The sequence below is a fragment of the Labrus bergylta genome, chromosome 11 (assembly GCF_963930695.1).
Source record: "Labrus bergylta chromosome 11, fLabBer1.1, whole genome shotgun sequence".
Taxonomy (NCBI): domain Eukaryota; kingdom Metazoa; phylum Chordata; class Actinopteri; order Labriformes; family Labridae; genus Labrus; species Labrus bergylta.
Genome location: NC_089205.1, coordinates 26,505,196 through 26,530,278, shown reverse-complemented (window position 1 = coordinate 26,530,278; position 25,083 = coordinate 26,505,196). Strand labels below are relative to the sequence as shown.

Genomic DNA, 25,083 nt, shown 5'->3' with positions numbered 1-25,083 from the left:
GGGAAGGGCAAATCCTAGAAACCCGGGGAACAAATCCTATCCGAGGTTATTATGGTCGTTTCAGAGAGCGGATTTATTTATTGTGACATTCAGGCTCTTATCAGCAGCGCTATCGTTTTTTTTCTAAGAGCCTCACTTCAGAAAAGTGGGTCAGCAGAGGGTCACAGATACGACTGAGAGAGGTTACAAATATAACAGTCGTATAGTATTTCCCCCCCTTTGTACTTGGAATTGTTTCACTCCACCTTCGGTATTGTTTCTTCTTCTAAACCTCAAAGCCGCAGTATTTTATCTGTTTCACATGAAGCTGGACTGAATGTGACTCTATCAGTGTGGTCACCTGATTACTGTGAGGGGACGTATCAGAGTGACATTTCAGTGTCGGCCAGGTTAGTCATACCTGGAACAGCCATGTGTGTGTGTGTGTGTGTGTGTGTGTGTGTGTGTGTGTGTGTGTGTGTGTGTGTGTGTGTGTGTGTGTGTGTGTGTGTGTAGCAGTGGGGACTGTATCAGGCGGGACTTCTCCTATCTTATCAAGGAACTGCTCTGAAGAGACTATTGTGTATGCAAGGTGACAGACTGCCTTACATTCCCACTCAGACCATTTCTTTAGGGTGTGTGTGTCGGCAGGAGTGTGTGGTTGTCTCCATGGATGTGTGTGTGTGTGTGTGTGTGTGTGTGCAGGTTGTGTTAATTAACAGGCACATTAATTGATATAATATGAAATTATCAGAAAAAAGCTGAATTTTCTGCAGCAACAGGCACTAATTTGAGTGTTTTTGCAATATGACTCAATTGTGTGTGTGCGTGGTGGGGACGTATCAGAGTGACATTTCAGTGTTGGCCAGGTTAGTCATACCTGGAACAGCCATGTGTGTGTGTGTACATGCATACTGTGTGTGTTATGGAGGGTGGTTTCGGTCTGTGTGTGTGTGCATGCATACTGTATGTGTGTGTCCTTGCAGTCTGTATGTCTGAGGCCTCGATCCTGAAGTGACAGATAAGAAAAGGCAGCGACTCATATGTGACTGACAGAACAGGACTGAGCCACTGAAAGAGGACAGACATGCAGACAGACAGACAGACTGAGAGACAGACAGACAGAGAGGTAGACAGTTATACAGGATGCCCGGCGACAGGGAAGGGCAGCTGCAGGATCCAAGATCAATAAATCAACTTTTTTATTTCTCCTGCAGATGTAAAGGGGAGATATCATCCCCATGTTTGTTTTAACTGAAACAGAAAAGCCTTTTTTATCATCTTCAATAAAAAAGTGATTCAGCAGATTTCCATTCTTAGGCTGCTCTTTAATCACTCTTCCCCAGAAACCCCTCCTTTGAGCTGCATTGACAGTTTCCATGAGGATAAGGAGAGAACAGTCTGACTACCTCTAAAGGCCGAGCAGACGAGCTTTAAGAGTAAAAATTGTTTTGTTGGCCTGCTGATAGTTTTTCTGGTGCCGGGTCAGAGGCAGGGGCAGTAGTTTTTGGAGAGGTGCGGGGTCTTAATGCGTGTCTCGTTTTGGAGGCTCTCAGTGTGATCCTGGGCCGTGTTTAGTCTGACAGTCTGACATGTCACACACCACGGTCATTTGGTCAGGAGCTGTTTCAACAAGACGCTGCTATTCCTGCAGACTCCACCAGCGCAGAGGGGAAAAGGAGGCTTGTGATTGATTGACGAGTCATGCTGTGTGATCCAGAGACTCACATTCAGCTGCCTGACATAGATTAGCTGTTGCACCATTTTCTTATTCATCATCTCTGATTCATTTTTGTGAAGAATGTCAAGAAAACTGTCAGTGGGAAGTATTTTTGAATATAAAGTCATTTAGAAGACGTTTATGAGATATTCTTAAGGATGACTTTTTTCAAGACCTAAAAGTGTCCCCTCTTTGATTTGTGATTGAATCAATATTCAGGGAATTTGCTGAGCCAGTGAAACATCTCCACACTGTTTGATTCTTTTTGTTCCTGCTCTGAAAACGGAAACGTCCTACTTCGACATCGTTTAAAGCTACTGTGAGAAGTTTTTAAGAGGGTGTGAACACAGACTAAAAATGAACAGAGATAACTCTTAATGAGCTCCAAACAAAAACGAGACCATCCCTGACCAGATGAACTACGTCTATATATTATCATTCTTAATGCCTGCAGCATGGCGCATTAAAAAAAACAGCCTTTTGATGTTTGTCAAAGATGATTGAGTCTCAAATGTTTGACTGTTAAAAAAAAACACGGTGAGTTTTTTTTTGTCAGAGAACGGCCACCTTTACAGGACAGAACGAACGACGGCGTTGGAGATACTTGCTTTGTCCACAGGGGGCACCCAAAAAAAGAGGTTTTGAAAAAGAAAAACACTAATGCACCATCTCTTCCCACATTTTTTGCCTTTTTAATAAGAAAAAATGAAACATGGATCATTTGAATCACATTTAAAACCAACGAAAACAACAACAACAATATATTATATCAGCACACTTTCAAAGTTTGAAAAGCAACATAGCTTAAATAAAAGACATTTTTCTTTCTTTCTCCACAGAGGACATTATGTGACCTGAAACTTCTGCGTCCTCCGCTGTGTGACGGAATAATCCTTCAATAGATTGTCGATACATTGATATCTTGTCAGATCAGCAGTCTTTGAAGAAAAGGCACTTTTTTTTTTTTTTTGGGACGACGGGTGGATAGTTAACCCTCTGACATCGTTCCACTGATCCCATTGAGCTGATGCATTGACAGTGTGGGCGGGGGGGGGGGGGGTCCTAAGTATTGTTGTAACACACACACTATCAGCCCACCTGGCCAGTGGGAGCTCCATAGTGCAAAGTACTGTATGTAAATCTCCCATAGTGCATCTCTCCTCCCCTCCACTGTTTTTAGTAACTGACTGAACTCCCCCGCTCTGCTTTACATCATGTTACAGTCTGACAGGAGCACTTCATGCCTCTGGATTATAAAGTAACAACAGAAAATGTTTGTGGGAAATGAAAAACAGAAACATGACATGTTAGTATCTTCTTTTTTTTTTTTTACCACAGTTTCTTTGCCTCTTACCTTCTGGCTGCAAAACTTCTATTTTATCTGAGCTCCAGTAAGGACAAAACGGCTTTCTTTTTTTCTTCATATCAACCAAAATAAAAATAAAAACTTATTTTTAAAAAGTAGACTCCATGAGCTATATATACACTGACGGACTCCTGATTGACGGAAATGGTGTGAAATGCTGTAACACACGAACAGTAACACCTGCCTGAAGCAGTAACCTGAAACTTATCTCATTCTAAAAAATAAAACTCACATCGGGGTTGTAACTGGTCAACAGAGCTATACAAGATATATTAAGATTTATTCCCTTCATAAATAAATGCAAATATCCTTTCCCCCCCCCTACATTACCTCTATTTACATTTTGTACAAAAGCTGACACTTCAGCACGTGCGGAGCTCCAGCGACATCTTCATCATCCAGCTTCTCTTTTCTGTCCTCCGTGTAACCAACCAGCTTCCTTCCACGTTTGTCAGAGGCCGTGAAGTAGAAAAAACAAACTGTTCTCTTGCCTCTCAAACACGACGGCCATTTTAGATGTGAGTCTCTTCAGAGGCCGCTGGACGAGAGCCAGAGAGCGAGAGAGAGAGAGAGAAAAAGAGAGAGAAAGAGGAAGACAGAGAGAGAGAGAGCTCTGGTGTCCATTTTAGAGGAGAAGAGAAGTCTCCATCTTGGCTCCACAGACAGATGTGTGTGTGGGTCCACATTAGGAGGCGTTGAGCACCGAGCGGCTGTACAGAGTTTGGTAGTAAGCGCCTGAGTCCATGGAGGTGGGCCCCTGGCTGTCATAGATCTGCTTGGCCCCCACAGGAGAGCCCCCGGTGTAGCTGTTGTAGGCCATCACCTGGTCCTGGTAGGACTTGAGGTCCATCTTCTGCTCGTTGGACATGAGGTTGGTGATGGAGAACGGGTGGTTGAAGTTGTAGTGGGGGTCCAGGGACTTGAGGGCGTCGCTCTGCAGGTCAATGTGTTGCTGCATGGCGCTGGGCAGCAGGTGGGGACCCCCCACTAAAGACTGTGGATGAAGGATGGAGGAGGAGGAGGCTGACAGGGAGAGGCCGGAAGGAGGCATGGAGGAAGAGGAGGAGGAAGGGGGAGGCAGGGAAATGGGCGGGCTGTGGAGGTGTGAGGAGGACAGCGCGGGGCAGTCCAGAGGAACCAGGGAGTTCCGCTGGTGCGGCTGGTCGTCCGAGGAGCCGGGGTGGGAGTTGTCTGAGTGGGCGGAGTCAGCTCCCTCTGATCCTCCTGTGGGGCTGTGGTCCTCCCCCAGGTGATCCCCACCGTGACCTCCTTTTCCCCCCTCCTGGTTCTTCCCCGCCTTCTTGGCCAGCTTTTCCTCGATCTTGAAGCGTTTCTGGCGCCGCAGGTAGCAGCCGTTCTCGAACATGTTCCCCGACTGCGGGTGCAGGGTCCAGTACGAGCCTTTGCCCGGCTTGTCGGGCGAGCGAGCGACTTTCACGAAGCAGTCGTTGAAGGACAGAGAGTGGCGGATGGAGTTCTGCCAGCGCTGCTGGTTCTCGCGGTAGTAGGGGAACAGGTCCATGATCCACTGGTAGATCTCGTTGAGGGTGAGCATCTTGCTGCCGCTCTGCTGGATCGCCATGGTGATGAGGGAGATGTAGGAGTAGGGCGGCTTGGCGTGGGTCAGGGAGCGGCGGTACGGCTTCGGGGGGATCTCCTTTGGCCCGGCGCGGCTCAGGCTGGTTGTGGAGGGGTACCCCAGCTGGCTCATGGACTGACCCATGTTCTGGTAGTGGGACAGGGAGCTCAGGGAGCCCGGAGCCGAAGGGCCCAGCTGGGTCAGAGCGCCTGAGCTGAGGGACGAGGCCCCTGGGGAGAGGGACATGTGACCGGGCCCCGAGCCCATCGAGGCCAGCGGGGAGTTGCTGAGCGTTGAGCTCGGGTACCCCATGTTCATGCCGGCAGGGGAGGCGATGGGCGGGTTCAAGTTGATGTAGCTGTTGATGGTTCCCATGGAGCCCATCGAGCCGAGACCAGAGTTCATGGCGTTGGGAGAGGAATACATCTGCAGACAGAGAACAACAACACGAGGTTATTTAAAACACTGCAGAGGAACACATGAGCTGATACAGTCACAGTTAATATAAATAAAGAAATATATTAAACTCATCTTCACCTTTAACTTTTCAACATTTAGGGAACAACTATTTCAGTGTGGTCCTTTTTTTTAACCTCATACTGCGACTCAAAAAAAACGTTTTCAACGTGAAAGTGAGGCCGTTTGGGTGTCCATTGAAAACGGGACTCCTTCCTTATCAATGCACAATGAAGCTCTCAGTGCGCGCGGGGAGAGGACATGGATTTCACACAGCGATGTTAACCTGAGAATGCGTAAAAAACGCGTCATGGTGCCTCTCGGTTCAGACAGCCTCCTCCGCTGCTGTGTGGAAAAAACAAGTAAACCAAACGTTCACTTCTTAGGAAGGAATCTGATTTGTCCTCATATCTTCTTAATGTTCGTCAAACATGCACAAACACTTTTTAAATTCTTACAGATGATTAGTTTGAGTTATGAAAAACTCTTTGACGTCTTTAAAAGAGGAATCAGGAACAGGTATCTCGGCCCCGCTGACCTGGCCGCTGTTAAGTATTATCTCTTTCTTCTTCGTTAATTTCATCAGGCCGTGCTGAGGTGAGATCTGAAGCTGCTGATTGAATTAAACCTTTAATTGAATTACTGGGAATAAGTCGTGTTACATTTACACCTGAAATGTCGCGACGCTTCAGCAGCTGCGAGGAAACAAAGGAGAACAGTCTGTAGATAAGCTCAAAACCTCACCTCTAAATATCTAACTGAATCAACCTAAATATTTATAAAGCAATTAAAATAATATCAGGCTCCAGAACCGGTCAAATCTGAACAATAAGTTAGTAACTGTCAGTAATTGGCCTTCATATATAACTTTTTTCAGTTGTGTTTTTTAAATATTCGTTTAATTTTCAAATGTTCATGTCGGATTATTACTGAAGAGGATTTACTAATTGTTATTGGTTATATTTCGCTTTTTTTTCTTGACTTTATTTCTTATTTTCCTGAGAAAATGTGAAGTGCGCATCGATCCTCTTTGTCGCCCTGTTCTGCGTACATTTCGTTTGAACCTTTTTTTTTATTTTTTTATTTTAGCAATATTTCTATGTGAGCTTTAAGAGTAAATAAAAAATCTTCAAAATGTTCTCTCTAATCTTCTTTTATATTTAAAGTACACAGCTGGTTCTCTCCTCGGGATCCTGGTGAATCTGTGCGCAAATACAATTATCACCAAACTTTTGTCCTTCGAGAAAAAAAAAAAATCCAGAAGTTGTTGAAAGTAGAGGAAATAAAACATTTAGATAAATCTGAAGTCTATTTGTGTCATTTTGATGTGTGGAACTTGTGTTTACCTCGCTTGCCTCGCTGTAGAAAGTATTCCACTCTGGTAGATCATGGGCTTCCATCTTCACAGAGCTCAACATCCCCAACACAAGTCTATGAAGGAGAAACTCTTTTCTATCACCGAGGGGTTAAAAAAAAAATCTATAACAAAAAAATAAGTTTAAAATCCTTCGCAAAGATTGAAGATGTCAGGAGAAAAGATCCAAATACACCGCTGTCTCCTTTTGTCACGAAAGAAGAAGAAAATGTTTGCTGTAAAAAAAAAGTTTTAGAGAAAGTGGACGCTGTTCTCCCGGACTAACAAAAATAAAGTCAAAACTTCTCAGGCTGTTTGTCAGTCATCCATTGTTTTATAACTTTAATCTTGTCACGGCTCAGCAGATGGACACTTATTCTTCTTCTTGTGGCCCGTTTTTTTTTTCCGCTGCAGCAGGCGGAGGTGAAGCGCGCAAATCCAGCAGAGGAACCTGGACGTCCTTCTCTTATAAGGTGCCGCCGGGTCCCGCCCCGATCCTGACATTTGAATGCCGTGTTGGGATCCAGGAAGGGCCCCGCAAAAAGGCCGATGTGGCCCCCTGGCGTGCTGTATATTGGCCCGGCGGCTGCAACAGGCCACCCGGACAAGTCACTGTCCCATAATCCTTCAGGAACAGAGCTGATTGGATTTTTTTTTTTTAACACAAGTAACTAACCTTTATCAAAGTGGCAATATGATCAAAGTTAATATTCGATAAAGTTATGTAGAAGTTTGAATATTTAATAAATAGCTCAAATAAAATGTCATTTTGTTTCACAAAAATTAGAAACGTCCTACTCCTATCTTTAGAGTGTGTGTGTGTGTGTGTGTGTGTGTGTGTGTGTGTGTGTGTGTGTGGTGAGGGGTGTCAAAGTCGTTAATTCCCTCGGCTATCACTTCTTCTCTTGGGTCGTAACCACTTTAACACTTCTCTTCGGGTTTGTAACCACCACACTTATTTCAGATTTTGTGTCTGATAGTCAAATATTTTCTTGATTATAAAAACACTTTTCGTGGAATATTTGACTGTCAAAAGATTCAAAATCTTAATCAGGTCAGAAAAGCAGAACTACCCAGGAGAGATAAAAGTTCCCACGCCCACAGAAGAAGTTCTCAGATCAATAAAATATGAGTTGTTTTTTTTTTTTTTCAATATATTGACTTTTTTTTTTGGCGTAACCAAAACATCACATTTGCATACAAAAAAATAAACGAAAACGTAAAGGAAGCTTAAACGTAGCTTAGCGTTTGTTCGTGCGTAAATTGTGCGTAAATTGTTCGTTGTGATGCATTATAACTCTGACTTTTGTTCTGTTTCATTTCGTTTACTTTTAGGTCTTCTTGATTCTCGTGAGTATCTGTGCGTAACTTTGTCTCGGTTGGATTTGAGAGGCCTTCTCGATGAACTATTGGAGGTTTTTTTCTCTCTTCTCCTAGAGGCCTTCGTGGCCCACCGCCACACCGTAATACAATAAATAATGTAAGCCTGGTGTAATGCATAGGGGCCGGACTGCTGTGTTGAGGAATACACATCTGCCCATGGGTGCAGACGGAGGCCTGTGAATGTCAATGCCTCTGCTAATGGCCTCTCAATGGACATGTAATTGATGCGCAGGCGGGAGGTCGACGGGATTAGACTGTGAGAAAAGATCCCAGGAATCAGAAATAACAGGAAGAAGATGAGCGCGCAGACACAACAGACATGTGATGTCAGACAGATCCGGGTCATCTTGAAAACCTCCAGAATGTGTGTTTTTTTTTTTAAAGGAAACATGACAGATTCTGAAAATAATGACATGCTGGACAGATGTCTGACCTCTGAGTTACCTTGATTGAAACGACTTCATCTTCTTTATATCAGTGATTAATGTCCTTTAATGACCAGCTGCTGGTCGGGTTATGAACATTTAGCACCAAATGATCTTTAATAACTTATTTCCTGTCCACATATTGAAGCTACAGTTCATAGGCAGCCTTGCTCTCCGCAGACTGTCTCCCCTGTGAAGACATGATGGGCTGTTTGGAAAAAAAAGCTGTCAGGTCGATTAGCACGCGGGATGATCTCACACCTCAGTGTGTGTAATGATGTAATTAAGCCTGAAAGAGATGAGCTTCTTTTATCTGCATGCTGCTCATACAGTGTGAGATCAGAAAGGATGCAAAACTCCAACCTCGAACTTTTGATCAAAAGAACAAATCCACCAAATATGAAGTGTGCTCAGACTCTTGTCAGTTTTCACAGGAGCGAGTTTTTGTGGGTGTGTGGATGATTTTGAAACCTGTGGAGAAAGATGAAACGGCGCTATGTTTATCCAAGTAAGCATGAGGATACGCAGGACTGCATCTCGTCCAATACAGTTTAACTAACCTCCAACTTAACTAACCCTAACCGTAACCCTTCATTAGAGAATTGACAAGAACCAAGAAGAAAGTGTCACACCTAGAAATGGAATGGAAAATGGAAAATCAGTTACTGATTCGAGGTTTGGATTCATGTGGGATAGTTTTCGTTTATTTTATATATAGTTGTAATTTTGCTGCATTCAAGTGCCATGGGAAACCTGACTTTCTGTCTGTAAAGCACAGTTTAACCTTTCTCCTCTGGAAACAGTAGAAGCTCTGCTAAATCGAGAAACTGTGAATGATGGATAATAGTTGTTCTCATCATTCTCTAATTTTTAAGTTTCTACAGAATAAACGCAGTAAATTAATGTTTTTTGTTGAAGTTTGATTGCCTGTTATTTTTTTTAGAATTCTACACAGATGGAGGCTTTGTTTGGATGGAGGTCTGCTAAGTGAATTGTAGGTTTGTTGGGTTCACTTGGTGAGGGATGAACTCTTCACTGTCAGTCTCAGGCTTCATAATACTCATCCTGAAACATGTAATTGTCCTCTGACGTCCCATTTCTTCCCCAACTCACATTTAGCCACATCCTCTCTCTGCAGGCCGTTTCTCATGCCAATGGGCCTCCATCGTCCATTAACACCTCTATAATTGCTTTAACAATAGCTGTAATGAGCTGACACTAATGGAGGAAACGACACATCGGCCTGCCAGCAGCCCGGAGGGGGGGGGGGGGGGGGGGGAGGGGAGGAGGGGGGAATCTAACTGTACCCCCTTAACCCCCTTTCTCACAATTCTTCTTCTTCGTGATATTAACATTTCATCACTTTACCTGGCTCTTGATCCGAGGTGCATTCACCTTCTTTAAGCCGGGCTCGTGTGAGGTTCACGCGCTTTTCATTTCAGAGGAACTCATTCAATACGTCATGTAAAAACGTGACTGACACCCAGTGACCTCTGAGTGTGTTCATGAGAACTTCAGAGGCCGTGATGTTAACCTGAATCTGATCAAAGAGAACACACACGTCCTCTTTTCTCAGCAGCGATATATTCTCTCATATTGAGGTCAGCAGAGTGAGAGCGCCACCCTGCGGCCACTAAAGGAAACTAAATAGTAACTAAAATAGCTCCTGCAGAGGGGGGCAGCTTTTCCAGGTAAACCTGGACGCGGACTGTAACAGAAGTAGAGTTCAAATCCAACTCTTTCAGAACACGTTCCTGGATCGAGTTTCACTTCTTTTGAAATGTTTATTGACACAAGAGATTTCTGAACACTTTTAAACTGCAGGATCATTAAGATCATTTACAGATGTGAAGGAAAGCTGGTCTGCTTTAAGAGAACTTTATTGATCCATTTACTGGTGAACATGAACACATTAATGTGTGTGATGCCTTTCACCATTCAGTGTTTTCAAAAGGACAATCACACTTTACAGTTTTATTGATCCATCACTATCTGTCCTAAATTAAAGGTTTAATAATCTGTTTGAGCACTCATGGGTCTAGAAGGAGACCTTACTCTGTTTATTATATTTATTATATATACATATATTGGCTCCAAAGACTCTCGTTAATAAACCCTGTGCACATCTTTTTCTGTGCCTCTCTACAACTTTTAGTTTCTGGATCCAGCATCTACTTAGTTATTTGCTTCTTTATTTTTTTTATTAAATCACTTTATTAACACATTAATAAAGTAACATGTTAAATTTACAAATTTACAAATTATCCCTGCACTCAAGTTCACTTCATTTGTCTGTCTACTCACCGTTATATTGAATAGTTTCTGCTGATAATATGTTTACACTCATGCACTTTAACTTATGTATCACTGGTTGCACAGCTCTGGACATCTCCCCATGTCAATACTGTCCATTTACAACTCTGTTTACATTTACATTTAATCTTTCATATTTAAGACTAGTAATGCTTAGTTAAATCCTGGTTGTATATATTCACATTCTTAGTTTTGATATTTTTAGTGCTTATTTACTTTGTATTTAATAATATATTGTGTTTAAATTTGCTAATATTGTGTTTTTTTTTAATATTGTGTGTTTGGACAACCTCCTGCTGTAACACCACAATTTCCCAGTTTGGGATCAATAAAGTAATTCTGTTCTAACATAATAATCTCCTCATAGCTTCACACTTGATGTGTAAATGTTCAAATGTCCTCTTTATATCTCCAGGGAAATCATATTGGTAGAAAGAAAAAAAACACACATTCAACTCTTGGCCTTTTAACACACATCCTTTAAATTTACATTTCAAATAAACTGAATCAAATGTCTCAATTAGTTCTGTAAATATCCATCTATTGTACGATTTTGCGTTACCTTTTAAAAAATGAAATAAAACAGATCGATCCGGCGTAGATGTTGGACTCAGCAGGATGAGAGCTCATCAACCTGTTGTCCATTACGTTAGCTCGATTACAGATCCTAGTGAAGATAGTGAAATCCTCCACTTAGCACCTCAACTCAGAGAGCTGTGGCATTCATGGATCTTCATTGTTTTCATCCAGAGGAGCATAAAAGAAGATATTTCACATGTTTGAATCTCTGTGGGTAAAGTCAAGAAGGAGACAACCAATGACACGTTTCCATCCCCTTTTATTCCTGCTTTCTATTTTTGTACACGAAGCTGCAATAAAACTGACAAATCTAAAAACTGGACACATGAATGAAAGAAGAGAGAGAGAGCGCTGGGATGCAGGGAGAGAGCGTATCAAACAATGAGTGGACTTTACAAAAAGCTTCAGAATAAAGCCAAGCCGTCTGATGGCGACTGAAGGGAAACAGGTTAATCATTGACTCAACAATAAAAAAAAAAAGTCATTGCACTCCGACTTCCCCTGAGGTTCCCAGACACACAAGCAGGCGGTAAACATTTGAAAAAGGCACTTTAGCAAGGGATTGCATGATGTATCAGTGCATATAGTCAACTCAAATTCCACGTTTAGAACAGACCTGATCTGTGGGATGATCCCAGAAGTACAGTAGACCACATGGTCCTGTTACCTGGAACTGTTTGATGAAGAAAACCAGTTTCCATCTGGCCAAGAAATATAGCTTTATATTTTTTTTTTAATAAAACATCAACATCCACAAACATCAGTTGGGCATTAAGTTACCTTTGGTTTGTGTGTGCGTCTGTACTGATGAGTACAAAGTACGTAAAGGGAGAATCCACCTCAAGACGTATTCCTGAATGCATTGATCAAAGTGTTGGACTCTTTGTCCAACACTGTTTTAAATCCAGTCTGTAAATATGGATGAGTCCTCCACAGGGACGTCTCCTAACTTCACAGTTTTATGTTTTTAAAATGATGACCTCATCTTTATAACCGTTACATGTGTGTAAAGAGAGCGAGCATACTCTAACATGTTCATAGTCTCCTTTTCTGCCGTTCATTCTTCATGCACTTGTTAAATGTCCGAGCCTCTCTGCAGGTTAAATCCACTAAAGGTGATAGAACATGGAGAGTAACCTTCAGACTGTGACAGCGTTTGTTGATTTTTACTGCTACACATAAGATTTCAGACTAGAACGTGCTCCACTCGATAAGGCTCCATTAAAGTGTCTCGTGTTTGGGGAAACCGAATCAACAAACCTTTCAGGGTGAAAGAGGAACATTTACTGCCTGAAGGTGGATTCTCCCTTTGGAAAACAAAGGGTTAAAGAAATGATACACACACGCTTTGAATGACTTATTCCAAATAGTTGCATATATACTATGACCAAGGATTGCACATACATACTATAATAGATCTATAGAGTATATAACATTGAACATTCTAGTATAAAATATCATCCTAGGCCTATCAGATATCTTTTCATATACATTCATGGTAAAGCGGAGGCTGGGCTGGATCTTGTATGAAAGCAACGTTTAAACACAGAGCGTGTCCACGGCTTGTCCACAGATTCACTGGATGTTTGTTTTCTCTTCTCTGAGTCAAAGCCGGCTTTATCTGAAGTTGACCACCAAAAAAAACAAATACACGGACGTACAGAGAAAAGTCTCTCCTGGCATTCTGTCAACATCTCTTGTTGGTTTTTCTGTTCATGTCAAGTTTGAACGATCCGTCACAGAGTTAAATCTCGGACACAGATTTCAGTCAGGAACAAAGCAGAGATCATGACGTTAAAGGTACACTCTTTCATCAGAACTTTCACTTCCATGTCAGTTGTAAATATAAACTGGATTTGTAGAAGCACAGAGACTTAATTTAGACCGAGCACAGGAAGGGGGAAATGAGATTCAGTCGATGGTTAAGTACCAACTTGTTCCTCCTTGGAGCCGCCGGGATTGAATGTTGAACAGTCTGATGTCTGACCTCGTCTGATGTGCTGCCAGCCAGCGTTTCACTCATCAACAGGGAAAAGATACAAAACAACCGTGGCTACTGTTTTTATTGTGCTTTCTTACGCGAACACCATATTGACAATCAACACTGGACTGTGGCTACTCTCTGACTGTTTAGAAGAGTCAGGTCTGCTAATGAGCTACCGTTAGCAGCTATGCTAGCTTTCCTTAGAAAACAAAGTCTATTACATGTGAACACACTGGTAGCCACATGGAGAGATTTGAGTGGCACTAGTGGTTTCTTAAGGTGCATATTCAAGTTGCTGTGTGAATATTGGATTAGTGTAAGTACAGCATCTTTTAAATAGTTCTGATAGGGGGAGTAGTCATGTAAATGTGTGAAACTCTTTGATCTCCAGCTGCCAAGTTTAAAAAAAATATTTTTGGCTCTGATCAGACGTTAAACTCGTGAAGCGAGGGTTAACTCTACAAAGGAAAGTAGTCACAGTTCAGCCGTTAATTTGTGGTTAATATTTGATAGATTGCTGCTCGTTGCTGCAGCAGCACAAGAGGAAATGTATTTTGATTACTGAATATAGTCGTCACATTCTCATTACAAATAAAAAAAAAAGTTTTGCAGAGTCATGAAACCAATAGACCATCAGTCTGGTATGTGGTGAGGTCGGACTATGTGATTAAAAATCTGGCGGTGTGAGTATAAAGACCTGTGTGATGGAGCTTTTTCTGAGCTGTGCAGCACGTTGTAGCTTCTCTTCTGGATCTCTCAGCAGCCGGGTGCAGAGGTCTCCTCCTCCTGATGTGTGACACGACTCTGCATCAGAGAAAACAAACGCTACATAAAACATCAAATCTATGTCACATAGATCTAGAAAACAGAGCAGAAGATTTACAGTTACAACTGTTGTACTATCCTCAGTCATATTAGTGAATAGTTTCATTCATTTTAAAGCTATCTCCTCGTCTCCCCTCCCCATCCCTCTCTAAATTAATCCATTGACCTTGTACTTAACTTTCTGTTTCTTCACATTTGCTCTGCTGATCTTGAAGAATAGAAATGCCTACTCTATTGAAATGAACAAAGGTTGATTCATTACGTAATGATGGAGGTAAAAACAGATTTATCTAAAAGCCAGAACTTCATAATGTCGACCTGCCTGTTGCTGTGTTGGGTTCTGGTTGCCATGACGATCATCATCACGTCTCTCTCTCTTTCTTGACAGTGACATCTCCACTTCCACCTCCGCCAGCAGATCCATTCCCAGCCCCGGATGAAGACGCTCCTGCAGCTCCAGGACCAGGTCCCGGCGCGTTCCCGGCTCCAGAGGCAGCAGCCGGTGCCGCTCCTGCCCCGCCTGTGCCCAGTATGGTGGAGACCTCGCCCTGCATGAAGGCCCAAGGAGGACTGTTGGGGGAGTTATCCAACGGACAGCGCTCTCCGCTGGGGCAGTACACCTCACCGTCACCCCGCCGGCTCTGGATGTACACTCGGGTGCAGGGGAAACAGAACCTAAACATGGGAAAGTAAGAGAGAAAAGCTTACTACAACTATTAGTTAGATGCATCTATTATAAGCTATTATTTATTTCCAGAGATGAAAAGGCTTCCTTTAATTAGCGACTCTTTTAAACTCAAAGCCCTAATACCTTTTTATTTATTAAACATCATCAACATCTTTGCATTTTTGACGGTCTTACAATAAAGTGCTAGAAGACCTTTCGACCTAAACCACAATTTGTTCCAGGCTGCGTTATTCCATTCCAAAAATCAAATAGGGGCACCAGTGGCGCAGTGGTTAGTGCACGCGCCCCATGTATGGAGGCTATAGTCTTCCAAGCGGGCAGCCCGGGTTCGAATCCAGCCTGTGGCTCCTTTCCTGCATGTCATTCCCCTCTCTCTCTCTCTCTCTCTCTCTCTCTCTCTCTGATTTCAGAATCTATCCACTGTCCTATCTCTCCATTAAAGGCAAAAAAAAGCCCCAAAAATAATCTTTAAAAAAAACCAAATCAAATATAGAATAAACACAAACCTGTGTCCTGGCACTGATGGACACTGAACAAAGTGTGTGTCCTCCAGCCTCTCGTGACACAAGGTGCAGGAAAGAGTGTTTCCGGTCGAATGGGTATTGTTGGCTGATGCAGACCCCAGTTCAGAGGCCCCACTGTGGGGTAATGCTGCAGCAGTGGTCGCTGCCTCTGCAGAGGAGCTTGATCCTAGGGGCTCCCCTCCAGACCTCGCTGTGAGGGGGCGGGGTTGCCTGGCTGGAGATGAGGCAGGCTTTGGGCTGGTCTGGCTTACACCTCCAGCCATGGACGAGGACGAAGAAGAAGGCAGACCTGAACTCTTGCTGTTGCTGCTGCTGCTGCTGCTGCTTCCTGTCACAGCAGTGTGGACTTGTGACATTATCTTGGGCTGGTTCTGGGACGAACTGAGCTCTCGCTCCAGCTCCGGCGTGATAAAGGGGGCTATCCCCATCCCTATGCCCAGCTGTCTACGACTCATCTCGGCCAGCACAGGGGCAGGAAAGATCATAGGGTTACTCATGGGGGCTGTCCGGGCGGTCAGACCCGCAGGCATGCCTGTGAGAAGACCGTGGGGGATCCCTGCGATGGTTTGAGTCACTAAACTGGGAGGGATGGCAGCGCCCAGCATGGGTCTCCTGCTGCCGCTGGGACTCTGGCGGTTCACTTCAGGAGGCGGCTGTCCGTCACGGTGCAGCCCGTTGGGGGGCACACGTATAGCCGACCCGGTGCTTTCTCCTCTCACCCCCCTTTCGAAACGCTCCGAGTGTGGCCTCCCTCCGTCCGCTGCTGCTGCCGCCGCCGCCGCTGCTTCCCCTCTGCCAGATGTGCCGTGTTTATTCGGCGAAGGACCAGGTGACCTGACGTTTCCATCCTGCAGCCCATGTGTCCGCTTCAGCTGTCGGGCACTCGCGATCAGGAACTCGATCTGGTTAGCTCCCTCGTAGTTCACGCAGCCACGGCAGACCACCTCGCTGAAGTCCCACACCACCGTCCACGGCATCTTCGGCAGGTCGCACAGGTAGCACCACTGGCGCCTGGAGGAGGAGGACGGGGACGACATGTTTTGCAAAAAAAAAAAAAAAAAAACACAAGCTAACGTGCTAGCTAGACGTTAGCAGGGTTAACCTATTTATCTTTCGACAGGTGCACGCCCTCTCTTCGCGAACTAATTTCCGGTTCAACGGACTTCAAACTGCTTCAGAATAAAGTTAAACATTCTTAGTTTATTAAATAAATTCAAACTCTGCAGCAATTTCGCTCTTTTCTTCCTATATTTGTTGTGTTTGCCCACTTCGGCCTGCTCTTGGCGGCTGTTGTCAACTGCTTCCCCGACAGACGCTTGGAAGGTTACGTAATCTCTCGCGGTGCATTGTGGGAGTTGGAGTTTTCTGAACTGGTTCGATTAAATCGAAGCTAACCAGCCCGTGCCGGATTTTGGAACTACAAACGAAAAGTGACACGGAAGTGAAGTAAGCGAAGGTCGTAGTGCAAACGGTGTCAACACATGTGGGTGCTCCGTAGCCATGTGTTTGAGGTAGAAAACGTTTCATTTTAACGGTTGTGGTTGTTTTCAAATCAAAAATGCCGCGACACGTGTCACCTTCATCAAGCGAAGATGAAGCGGACACTTCTGCAACAAAGTCACCTGCGAAGCGACACGTACAAGGTAAGATCATGCTGATTTGTTGAACAGTGCTACGTGTTGTTTGGTTGCTAATGTAATGGACATACAGTGCAGGATTGCATTGTATTTTTATTGTTTGACTATTTAAAAACAAGTCAAAGTTGTGAAGTCATCACGTCGTTATGTCAATACTGTCCATTTACAATTTACATTTATCTACAGCAAAGTATGTTGTATTTAATCTTTTCTTAATTAAGACTAGTAATGCTTAATTAAATCTTGGTTGTATATATTCACATTCTTAGTTTTGAAATGTTTTGTGCTTATTTACTTTGTATTTAATATTATATTGTGTTAAATTTGCTCATATTGTGTTTTTGGACAACCTGCTGCTGTAACGCCACAATTTCCCAGTTTGGGATCAATAAAGTAATTCTATTCTATTCTATTCTATTCTATTCTATTCTGTATACGAGTCCTAAAGTGTAAGTTTAACAAGTCTATTTAAGACTCAAAATAATGCTCTGCATACTTTTGCAAGTGTTTGCGGTGTGTCTTTAAACATCAAGCAAAGGACAGAAAATGTGAAAGTCTCACAGTTCATTAAAACGTCTTCTCTGATCGGCATGGAGTGATTCAGATTGCAAACGTAAGCTTGTTGACACTCAAAGTCTATGCTACAAAAAGTGAGCACAGACCTTATTTCCTGTGTTTGGTCTCTTTTTGTAATGCTCTTTGTGATTTCATTGACGAATGATGAAGTCTTATTGTTTCTATCCACAGATAAGAGGACGACCAGGTACCAGTGTCCTGCTGACTTTGTGTCTTTCTGCCATAAGCCCTGCAGCAGCATGCTCACCGAGAGTCTGAAGAACAACAAGAATGAGCTGTGGCTCATAAAAGCTCCTGCTAACTTTAATCCAGAAAGGTTGGTAGACTCTTTCTCGGTTTGTCTTATTCAAGCAGTGTTACTCTTACAAAAAGAAATCACATATTAATGTGTATTTGTATTACAAAATAATTCTCAACTCCCTGCATAGTTAACTTCATCATTCATTTTGTACTTGTATATACCCCCTGTTTTTATTTTTATTTATCTTATCTATTCTGTTTAATGTGTATTTTGAGGTTTCTTGTCTGTGCTGCTGCAACGGCCGAATTTCCCGTCTGGGGATCAATAAAGTTTTATCCTATCCTATTAACATTTGTACAAAGAGAGGGTGTTCAGTGCTAAAACCGAGTAAACGTTCTGAATGTTTTTAGTAACATGATTCATTTTTTTAAGAGTAAGTGAGAACATGTGTGATGTTATCTTATTGCAGTTATGCAGTTTCACTTTGAACAGTCTTAACATAAAGTATCTGACAGCCTGTTGAGACCATCAGATGGAGCTTGACAGCTTCATGTGGAAGCTCTCATTTTTCAGTGACAGTCTCAGAAAAGGACAATGTTTAGTGTAAACTTGTGAATCCAGGTAAAATAATTCCCAGGATCCTTTGTTGGAATGACGCCTAACATTGTCTCTCATCTTTTCTTCCAGTTTCAGTGGCATCAAGGTGCCTCTCTCAGGTCTCCAGACCCTGAAGGTTCCTGTACCTGCAGGTGGAGCTCAGACTGGGAGCAGCCAGCAGATCTACAGCGTCCTGTCGTCGTCACACGGAGCCTCCGAGCTCTGCCTGCTCACCGGCGACAAGCAGGCGTCGGACAGTGTCGTTTTTGGCCCCGCCTTCTCCGGCCTGATGAATGTGTGTGAGAGCTACGGAGACAGCAGCGCAAACCAGTCCCCTCAGGTCATCCCCGCCACTCCTGCACCCTCCATCCCGCCCGGGCTCAAACAGAGGTTCCACCCCTTCGGCAGCAAGACCCCCACGCTAACCTGCGTGGCAGAGAGCGAGGCGGACGGAGCGGCCTTCGGGCCCTCGTCCACAACTCTCCGCCCTTTAGTGGTCAAACGGCTGACAGAGGAAACATGGCACGAAGAACATGGCGAGGATGAAGGGAGGAGGAAGAAGAAGAAGAAAAAGAAAGATAAGACAGAAAAGGGAATAAAGACAGAGCGGGTAGAGGAGTACTTAAAGGTGAAGGAGGAGCCGATGGCGGAAACTGAGGTGATGATGGATGTCCCTGTGGAGGATGGTGAAGTGGTGGGTGAGAAAAGGAAGAAGAAGAAGAAGAAGAAGGACAGGGAGCGAGAGGAAGTGGAGGAGGGCGTGGAGCCCAGTGTGACGGTGAAGCTGGAAGCAGTGAAGAGTGAACCGATAGACACTTTGTACGGAGATGTAGCGGAGGAGTCGGGAAAGAAGAAGAAAAAGAAGAAGAAAAGCAGAACGGATGATGACTAGTCTGTCGTCACTTCAGTGTTTAGTTTAGTGTTAGCTTTGACCTTCTCAACCCAGACTCTTCTAATAAAGTCCAGACTAATTAATGGATTGCACAATGTGAGGACATTGCATTCAGAAAAACAAACGCATTCAAAATCAAATTAATTAGACACGAAGAGAAATCATCCCAGTGTGCTAAAGGCTAACGTTGGTAAGTGTGCAGCGGCAGGCTCCAATGAGCACATGGTGTTGTCTACAGTTTCTGCACAGTATCTATGAAGTGAATACTGATTATACTCAAACATTGTGTTGCTGTATTTGTGTATGTTTACACTTCAGGCTGCCACATGTCAACATGATCAGACAACCATAAAGAGAGAAGAATGAGTCATCGTGAAGTTGTCTTTTTTTTTTTTTTTTTTTTAATCAAAGATCTGAGTCATGTGTTGGAGAAATGATTGTGCGCGGCAAACCACATGTCATGAAATAAACTCCAGAAGTGATCAGATGTAATTAAAAAACATATTCCTGTTTTTGTCCTGCAATTCATCCCCAGTTCCAGCACTGCCTAACATTTTCCTCTCATGCCTTATTAGAGCCGAGATTTCATCCCAAAGGAATGAGACTTGAACCCATGCCGTGACTCCGGCCGGAGGTTTGAAACTGAGCAGCAAAAAGAACAATTTACAAATGTCACGCTTTTTTTTTTTATATCGGAAAGGGAAAAGTTAATATTTATTTAACTCAAGGGTCTGTTCTCTGGAAGAACCTTAAATATACAAAAACACTTCAATGTGAGCATTGTGTTCAGCAAGCTATTCTCTAATGCAGTGGTTCCCAAAGTTGGGGTCGGGACCCACTGGGGGGTCGCAAGACACTGAGAAGGGGGTCATGAGAATTCTTCCAAACACATCAAAATTAAAAATCACTAAAAATGTAATATTTGACCCATCATTGTCAAAACATGAAAAAAAAAAGATCAAGAGATTAATTCTGCTACCATCATGAAAATAATATTACAGTGTTCAGGCTGTTCTTTTGTGTCGTTCTTATTCCAGTGTTTGGATCGTGCACAACGGTAAATGTTTTAACCACCTCCATGGACAGAGTGGGTCCCCAGTCTCTTGCACCTTATTTTTGGGGGTCAGGGGCTGAAAAGTTTGGGAACCCCTGATCTAATGCATCAAACCTCATAGCAGCTACCAATGCATCTTAACATGGGATGGATTAGTCAACGATCCTTATGGCCGTCATCATTGCTGCAGAAATAAATCTGGTCTCAATCTGTTTGAACTGAACGTGTCATTCAGTATTATAACGATCATCCTCTCTGTTCAGGACTCAAACTATGCAGGAAGCTGTTTATGGCTCCAGTCTGCTGAAATGCCAGAAGTCATATTTGAACAGAACTGCATGGCTGCACAAAACATTGGCTTCTTAAAAAGCACATTGGTAGTTACCAAGAATGTAAATCTCTGCGAAGGCATGGCCAACAGAAGTTCCTTTCCATTAAAGAGAGAGATGAAATGAGCGGCTCTGACAGGGAGATGGCGCCACACTCCAGCCTGTCTCCTGCGTGAACCTGCAGCCTCTAAAACAACCTCCGAGCTTCTTATTTACGTTCTGCCATTCATCTCCACTAATGTAACACAGATCTGCTGCTGCTGTCCAGACACACACAAAGAAAGGATTTATAATTTTCTCTTTTTTTTTTTTTTTTTCCTGCAGCAACGATTCAGCTTTCTGTGACACTCAGGTGAAACATTTCAGTCCAGGCTCCGCATCCTCCTCCCCCTCCTCCCTCCCTCCTCTGCTCCCCTCTCCCTGCTCTGCACCGAGGTATGGTCCTGCCTCTTAATGAGCTCAGGCACCTCTGGCGCTATCACACACTCGCCATCTGTAGTAACCCTCTGCCCATGCTGCAAGGCTTTATTGATCCAGCCTCACATCCACTTCTTTCCAAGCTTCATTCTTACGGAAAGGGTCAACCAAACTTGAAGTAAAGCAAAACCATGTTATAGTCGAAACTTACCAAAGAGATGGTTAAAATAGTTTCATAGTCACTGACACAGACCTGGCTTTCCATCATGACGTGTAGTTTTCTGCTGCGGCAGGCAGCCATTAGAGCAGGGAGCCACAGATGTCAGATGTTGGATCAAGCGTTTCCCTGTGAGTCACATCTGATGCCAGATTTTTCTGTGTATCCTCACAGGTATGTCGAATGTGTGTGTGAGCGTCTGCGCTGCACAGTCTGCAGGCTTCAGTAGTTTCAGTGCTCGGGTGCATACTGAGAGTGTGTGTGTGTGTGTGTGTGTGTGCAACTGGCTGAGCTTAAAGTCAGTGAAATGTGAAAAAGATTTTGACTCTCAGTGTCCTTCACATGCTACCTTTCAACAAAAACAAATCACCTTATTTTTCTGTAATTTCTAAACTATTTCTTTTGCTTTCTTCCAAACGTTATCTCATTTTTAATGTTAAAGCAGTCAGACGTCTCCTTTCATCTAACCTAACAGAATTTTATTGTACACTTTTGATTGATCCCACATTGTGTGAGTCAGTCACAACATTCATCTTTTTAATCCAGAGAATCCCAAAAGATGAGATGTAACAAGCGAGAGTGTACATCACTCTGCCTGTCTTCAATATGTTCACCCTGCAGCCAAACAAAGAGGTCGACCTGAAGGGTCTCTCTTTAGGACGTGTTACCGCTTTAAGGGGAAAATTAAAACAAATGAAGAAATTGGAACATTTGACTTCATCTTGCAAACCTGCACCCACATTGTTATCATCAGCGTCTGTTTCAGACCGGATATGTTTCCTTATATGAATCTCAATGAGCTCCTGATCCAAATCAAATCTCTCTCACACTGTATAAACGGCTTTATTTGTTACTGAAACAACAATAACAACTTATATTATCAACTGTCGTCATGCTTTGTGTGCATGTCATTCTCTTTTTTATCTGTGTCCCTATCTGGAAATTAGATTTATGTTTAATTTACCAGGTAATTTTTTACCAGGTTTTTTTTAGCTGACCACAGGCCTTTTCTTTTTCTTTTTTTGGGTGTCATTGGACTCATAAAGCCTCTGGATTAGCTGGTTTTGGCTGTCAGTGACTGATTTCTGTTGCCCTGGGTAATTTCACTTTGGGTCTGCATCATCGTGCATCTAAAATGTGAAACCCCCTGACGTGACTCAGCCAGTCAGTGATGATGCTGCTTTCATTTAAAAATATATTCAATCAAAGAAGACTTTCAATATAGCTTACTGTCATCTTCTTTTTATAGTTATCTATTCAAACTACATTACTCAGAAAGCTTCAACTCACAATTATAACCAAGCCAAATTATGAATGTCCCTTTCAGCAATAGACATGACAGCCAATCAGAGCACAGAATGGATCCTTGAAGAATTTGATGTAGTGTTTCAAAGCTCTCTTTGTTCATGTTACAAAATGAATAACGGGATTGTAGGTGGACCTTGTTTCAAAATGTCTGAGGATAAATAACTCTATATCCTCCTGTTGAATATTTGGTAACCGTTATGCAGCAGAGGAAGCGTCACCTCTAACTCCCGTAGAAAACAGAATGAGCCGCTCGCTCAGGTCCAGAGCAGAATTACATTTCCACCTCTTTTCTCTTTCATTGTGGTTGCATCAGTGGTGTGTGTGTGTGTGTGTGTGTGTGTGTGTGTGTGTGTGTGTGTGTGTGTGTGTGTGTGTGTGTGTGTGTGTGTGTGTGTGTGTGTGTGCGCATGTGGTCAAGATGATGCCTCTGATTATCATCTCACTTCAGTCACATTGAAAGTTCACCATCAGCCAGATTTCATCATAAACACACGGCATCACAGATGGAGGACGCCATCAGAGAATTTAAATGTCTCTCAGTGTATCTGCTCTCCATCGCTGCCCTTTTCCTGTTTCTCTCTCTCTCTCTCTCTCTCTCTCTCTCTCTCTCTATGCTGCAAGCTCTGACCAGATAGTCCTTTACACCTTCTACACTTCATTTTTCTTTTTCCAGGAATAGAAAAATAATTGGGTTGTTTAAGAGGAGGAAGTTTGTGAGCACTGATCAGTAGGATCAGATTCACTCACCTGCTGGGAAACTTAAGAGTAATGGTCTCTGCTTCCTCAACGTGTGCTGCAGTGCCCTCAGGCAGGGTACTTTACTCTCACTTCCCCAGAAGAATGCAGCCGTGTGCAGCCTGCAGGTGAGAACAGGTTCAGCTCATGAAGTCATCTATGTAAACAGATTAATCAAGATTGGCCAACAAGGGGGAAAAACTTAAGAGTCCAAATATCTCTGTAATGAGAACCAAGCTGCTGGTTCAGAAACAAAATTGTTTTCAGACGTAGATTCAATAAACCAGACTTCTTATAATGTGCATGAAATAAAGGCACAAACCCAGAAGAGATTGTAAATCAACTCATCACAACGGAAGTGCAGCTTGATTTTGGATCGAATGAGAGGGAGAGAGAGGGCTCTTAGTATTTCTGTTGGCCGGCCTTCACTGAAAACAACTCCAGCCTCTGATTCTGGATCATTTCTAAGGGGTCAAGCTTGATCATTAGGTCCTCCTGGTGTCCAACTTTACACAGTATATTTCCTCCTGCAGGCCTGCATCACTTCTGTTATCAGTATATGTGCATCATTTTTCGGCTGCTCTTTATGGGATATTGTGTTTTTGACTTTTTATGTCTTTGCAGCATGTTTGCTTTTATAGCATTGTTTGGGCTTTCTGCAGCATTTCTCCAGCACATTTTCATTTTAAACATGTTGTGGACTTTTTGTATGTTTTTTATTTTTTGGATTTGCAACCCGTGTCTCCAGAGAAATGTCTGTTGGACAGTAGCAGTGAGTTCACTCTCGTCAGCCACTGTACTTACCTGAGACGAGCCGTAGGACCGTGTGCAGCAGCAGCAGAGGGGGGAGGGAGACATCCAAACATATCAGCCTGATTATGTAAGATGAATCACTGTGGCTCTTTCCCAAACCTGTCTCTCCCCTCCAGCTCTCCTCTGCAGTGTCACTTCACATGAAGTCACACCTGCAGCTGTGGAGGATGTGTAAACAAACGGGTAAAAGAGGCAGCAGACCTCACTGTGGCTGCCACAGGACTCGGTTCTCACCCTGCTGTTGTGTCACATCATGAACTGTTTCCATGTAAAGGTAGAACATCCTCCAGATATGAGGACAAATGAACATGCATACATGTGGTTCAAAGTTCATTTTGAGGTAATTCTTTCTACACTCATGTGGTCATGTTTACCTCAACCAGAGTTCAATCATATTGACCTTTGACCTCTAAGGTGTGTGGGTGGAATTAACCTCCAGTTCTGCAGGTATTGACCGCCCTCTCCTCTTCATGGTAAACCTGCGCTGTCACAGAAAAAAAAGCAGACGACGGCAGGTTGTTAGAAATTCTTCACAGATTCAACCCCTCTCGTATTTATTAGTGTAGTGTTTGTTTCTGTTGTGCTTTTGTTTCACCAAAGTTTGATAAAAAAAAATACATTGTGTTACTGCTGCTGCTGCATAAAACATGAGTGTGAGAGGATGAAGAGCTTAATGATGAATCGACTAGAAAATGATTTTTTTGACACTTTGAGGGGAATGAACTTGATTGTAAAGAAATGCAGATATTTTAAATGAAGTTGTTCACACTCTATACTAAATAGTAATATTGAATCTAATCAGATATAAAGTGAGACAGCGATACAGACTGAAACATTTTCTTACTGTTTGCAGGAGTGAGTGTCAAAGTCATGTAAAAAATGACTAAAACATTCCCTGTAAAATATAATGAATGGAGGCTGAGATGAGTGTTAAGTGTTTGAAATTTACATTAACCTCGGGTCTTAACGGGTTTGCTGCTTTTATCATCGGGTTCAGCAGTTTCATTTCTGTCCTCAAACACTCATTTCTCTGAAGGTTTAACACATAATACGAGTGATAAACTGAGCTGTGAAACACTCCAGATAGTCTCC

At 43.1% G+C, this 25,083-nt stretch overlaps 3 protein-coding genes across 4 annotated transcripts; 1 reads left to right on the top strand and 2 right to left on the bottom strand.

The window, feature by feature from the left end:
* Window positions 1-2,371: 2,371 nt before the first annotated feature.
* foxa3 (forkhead box A3) lies at window positions 2,372-6,906 on the bottom strand. Its single transcript, XM_020643469.3, has 2 exons — window positions 6,447-6,906; window positions 2,372-5,070 (listed from the first exon to the last, which is right to left on the bottom strand). Exons 1-2 carry the CDS (start codon window positions 6,516-6,518, stop codon window positions 3,751-3,753), a joined length of 1,392 nt encoding a protein of 463 aa, XP_020499125.1. The 5' UTR covers window positions 6,519-6,906; the 3' UTR covers window positions 2,372-3,750.
* Window positions 6,907-11,396: 4,490 nt separating this feature from the next.
* On the bottom strand, window positions 11,397-16,471 carry irf2bp1 (interferon regulatory factor 2 binding protein 1). Of its 2 annotated transcripts, none has more exons than XM_020643488.3 (3): window positions 15,158-16,471; window positions 14,282-14,638; window positions 11,397-13,942 (listed from the first exon to the last, which is right to left on the bottom strand). In XM_020643488.3, the coding sequence occupies exons 1-2, from the start codon at window positions 16,210-16,212 to the stop codon at window positions 14,326-14,328; spliced, it is 1,368 nt and encodes a 455-aa protein (XP_020499144.2). In that variant the 5' UTR covers window positions 16,213-16,471; the 3' UTR covers window positions 11,397-13,942; window positions 14,282-14,325. The 2 variants fall into 2 exon arrangements, with proteins under 2 accessions (XP_020499144.2, XP_020499143.2); XM_020643487.3 differs by having other exon boundaries at window positions 14,286-14,638; window positions 15,158-16,470.
* A 7-nt stretch (window positions 16,472-16,478) lies between these two features.
* On the top strand, window positions 16,479-19,484 carry polr1g (RNA polymerase I subunit G). Its single transcript, XM_020643489.3, has 3 exons — window positions 16,479-16,818; window positions 17,560-17,704; window positions 18,317-19,484. Exons 1-3 carry the CDS (start codon window positions 16,734-16,736, stop codon window positions 19,116-19,118), a joined length of 1,032 nt encoding a protein of 343 aa, XP_020499145.2. The 5' UTR covers window positions 16,479-16,733; the 3' UTR covers window positions 19,119-19,484.
* Window positions 19,485-25,083: the final 5,599 nt, after the last annotated feature.

Excerpts from the sequence above, each read along its gene's own strand:
- foxa3 (XM_020643469.3), bottom strand. The coding sequence starts at position 6,518 with ATGTTGAGCTCTGTGAAGATGGAAGCCCATGATCTACCAGAGTGGAAT. Across the intron at positions 5,071-6,446 it reads TCTACAGCGAGGCAAGCGAG|ATGTATTCCTCTCCCAACGC; the intron begins GTAAACACAAGT and ends CTCTGTCTGCAG.
- polr1g (XM_020643489.3), top strand. The coding sequence starts at position 16,734 with ATGCCGCGACACGTGTCACCTTCATCAAGCGAAGATGAAGCGGACACT. Across the intron at positions 16,819-17,559 it reads TGCGAAGCGACACGTACAAG|ATAAGAGGACGACCAGGTAC; the intron begins GTAAGATCATGC and ends TTCTATCCACAG. Across the intron at positions 17,705-18,316 it reads GCTAACTTTAATCCAGAAAG|TTTCAGTGGCATCAAGGTGC; the intron begins GTTGGTAGACTC and ends CTTTTCTTCCAG.
- irf2bp1 (XM_020643488.3), bottom strand. The coding sequence starts at position 16,212 with ATGTCGTCCCCGTCCTCCTCCTCCAGGCGCCAGTGGTGCTACCTGTGC. Across the intron at positions 14,639-15,157 it reads CCATCAGTGCCAGGACACAG|GTTCTGTTTCCCCTGCACCC; the intron begins GTTTGTGTTTAT and ends TCCCATGTTTAG.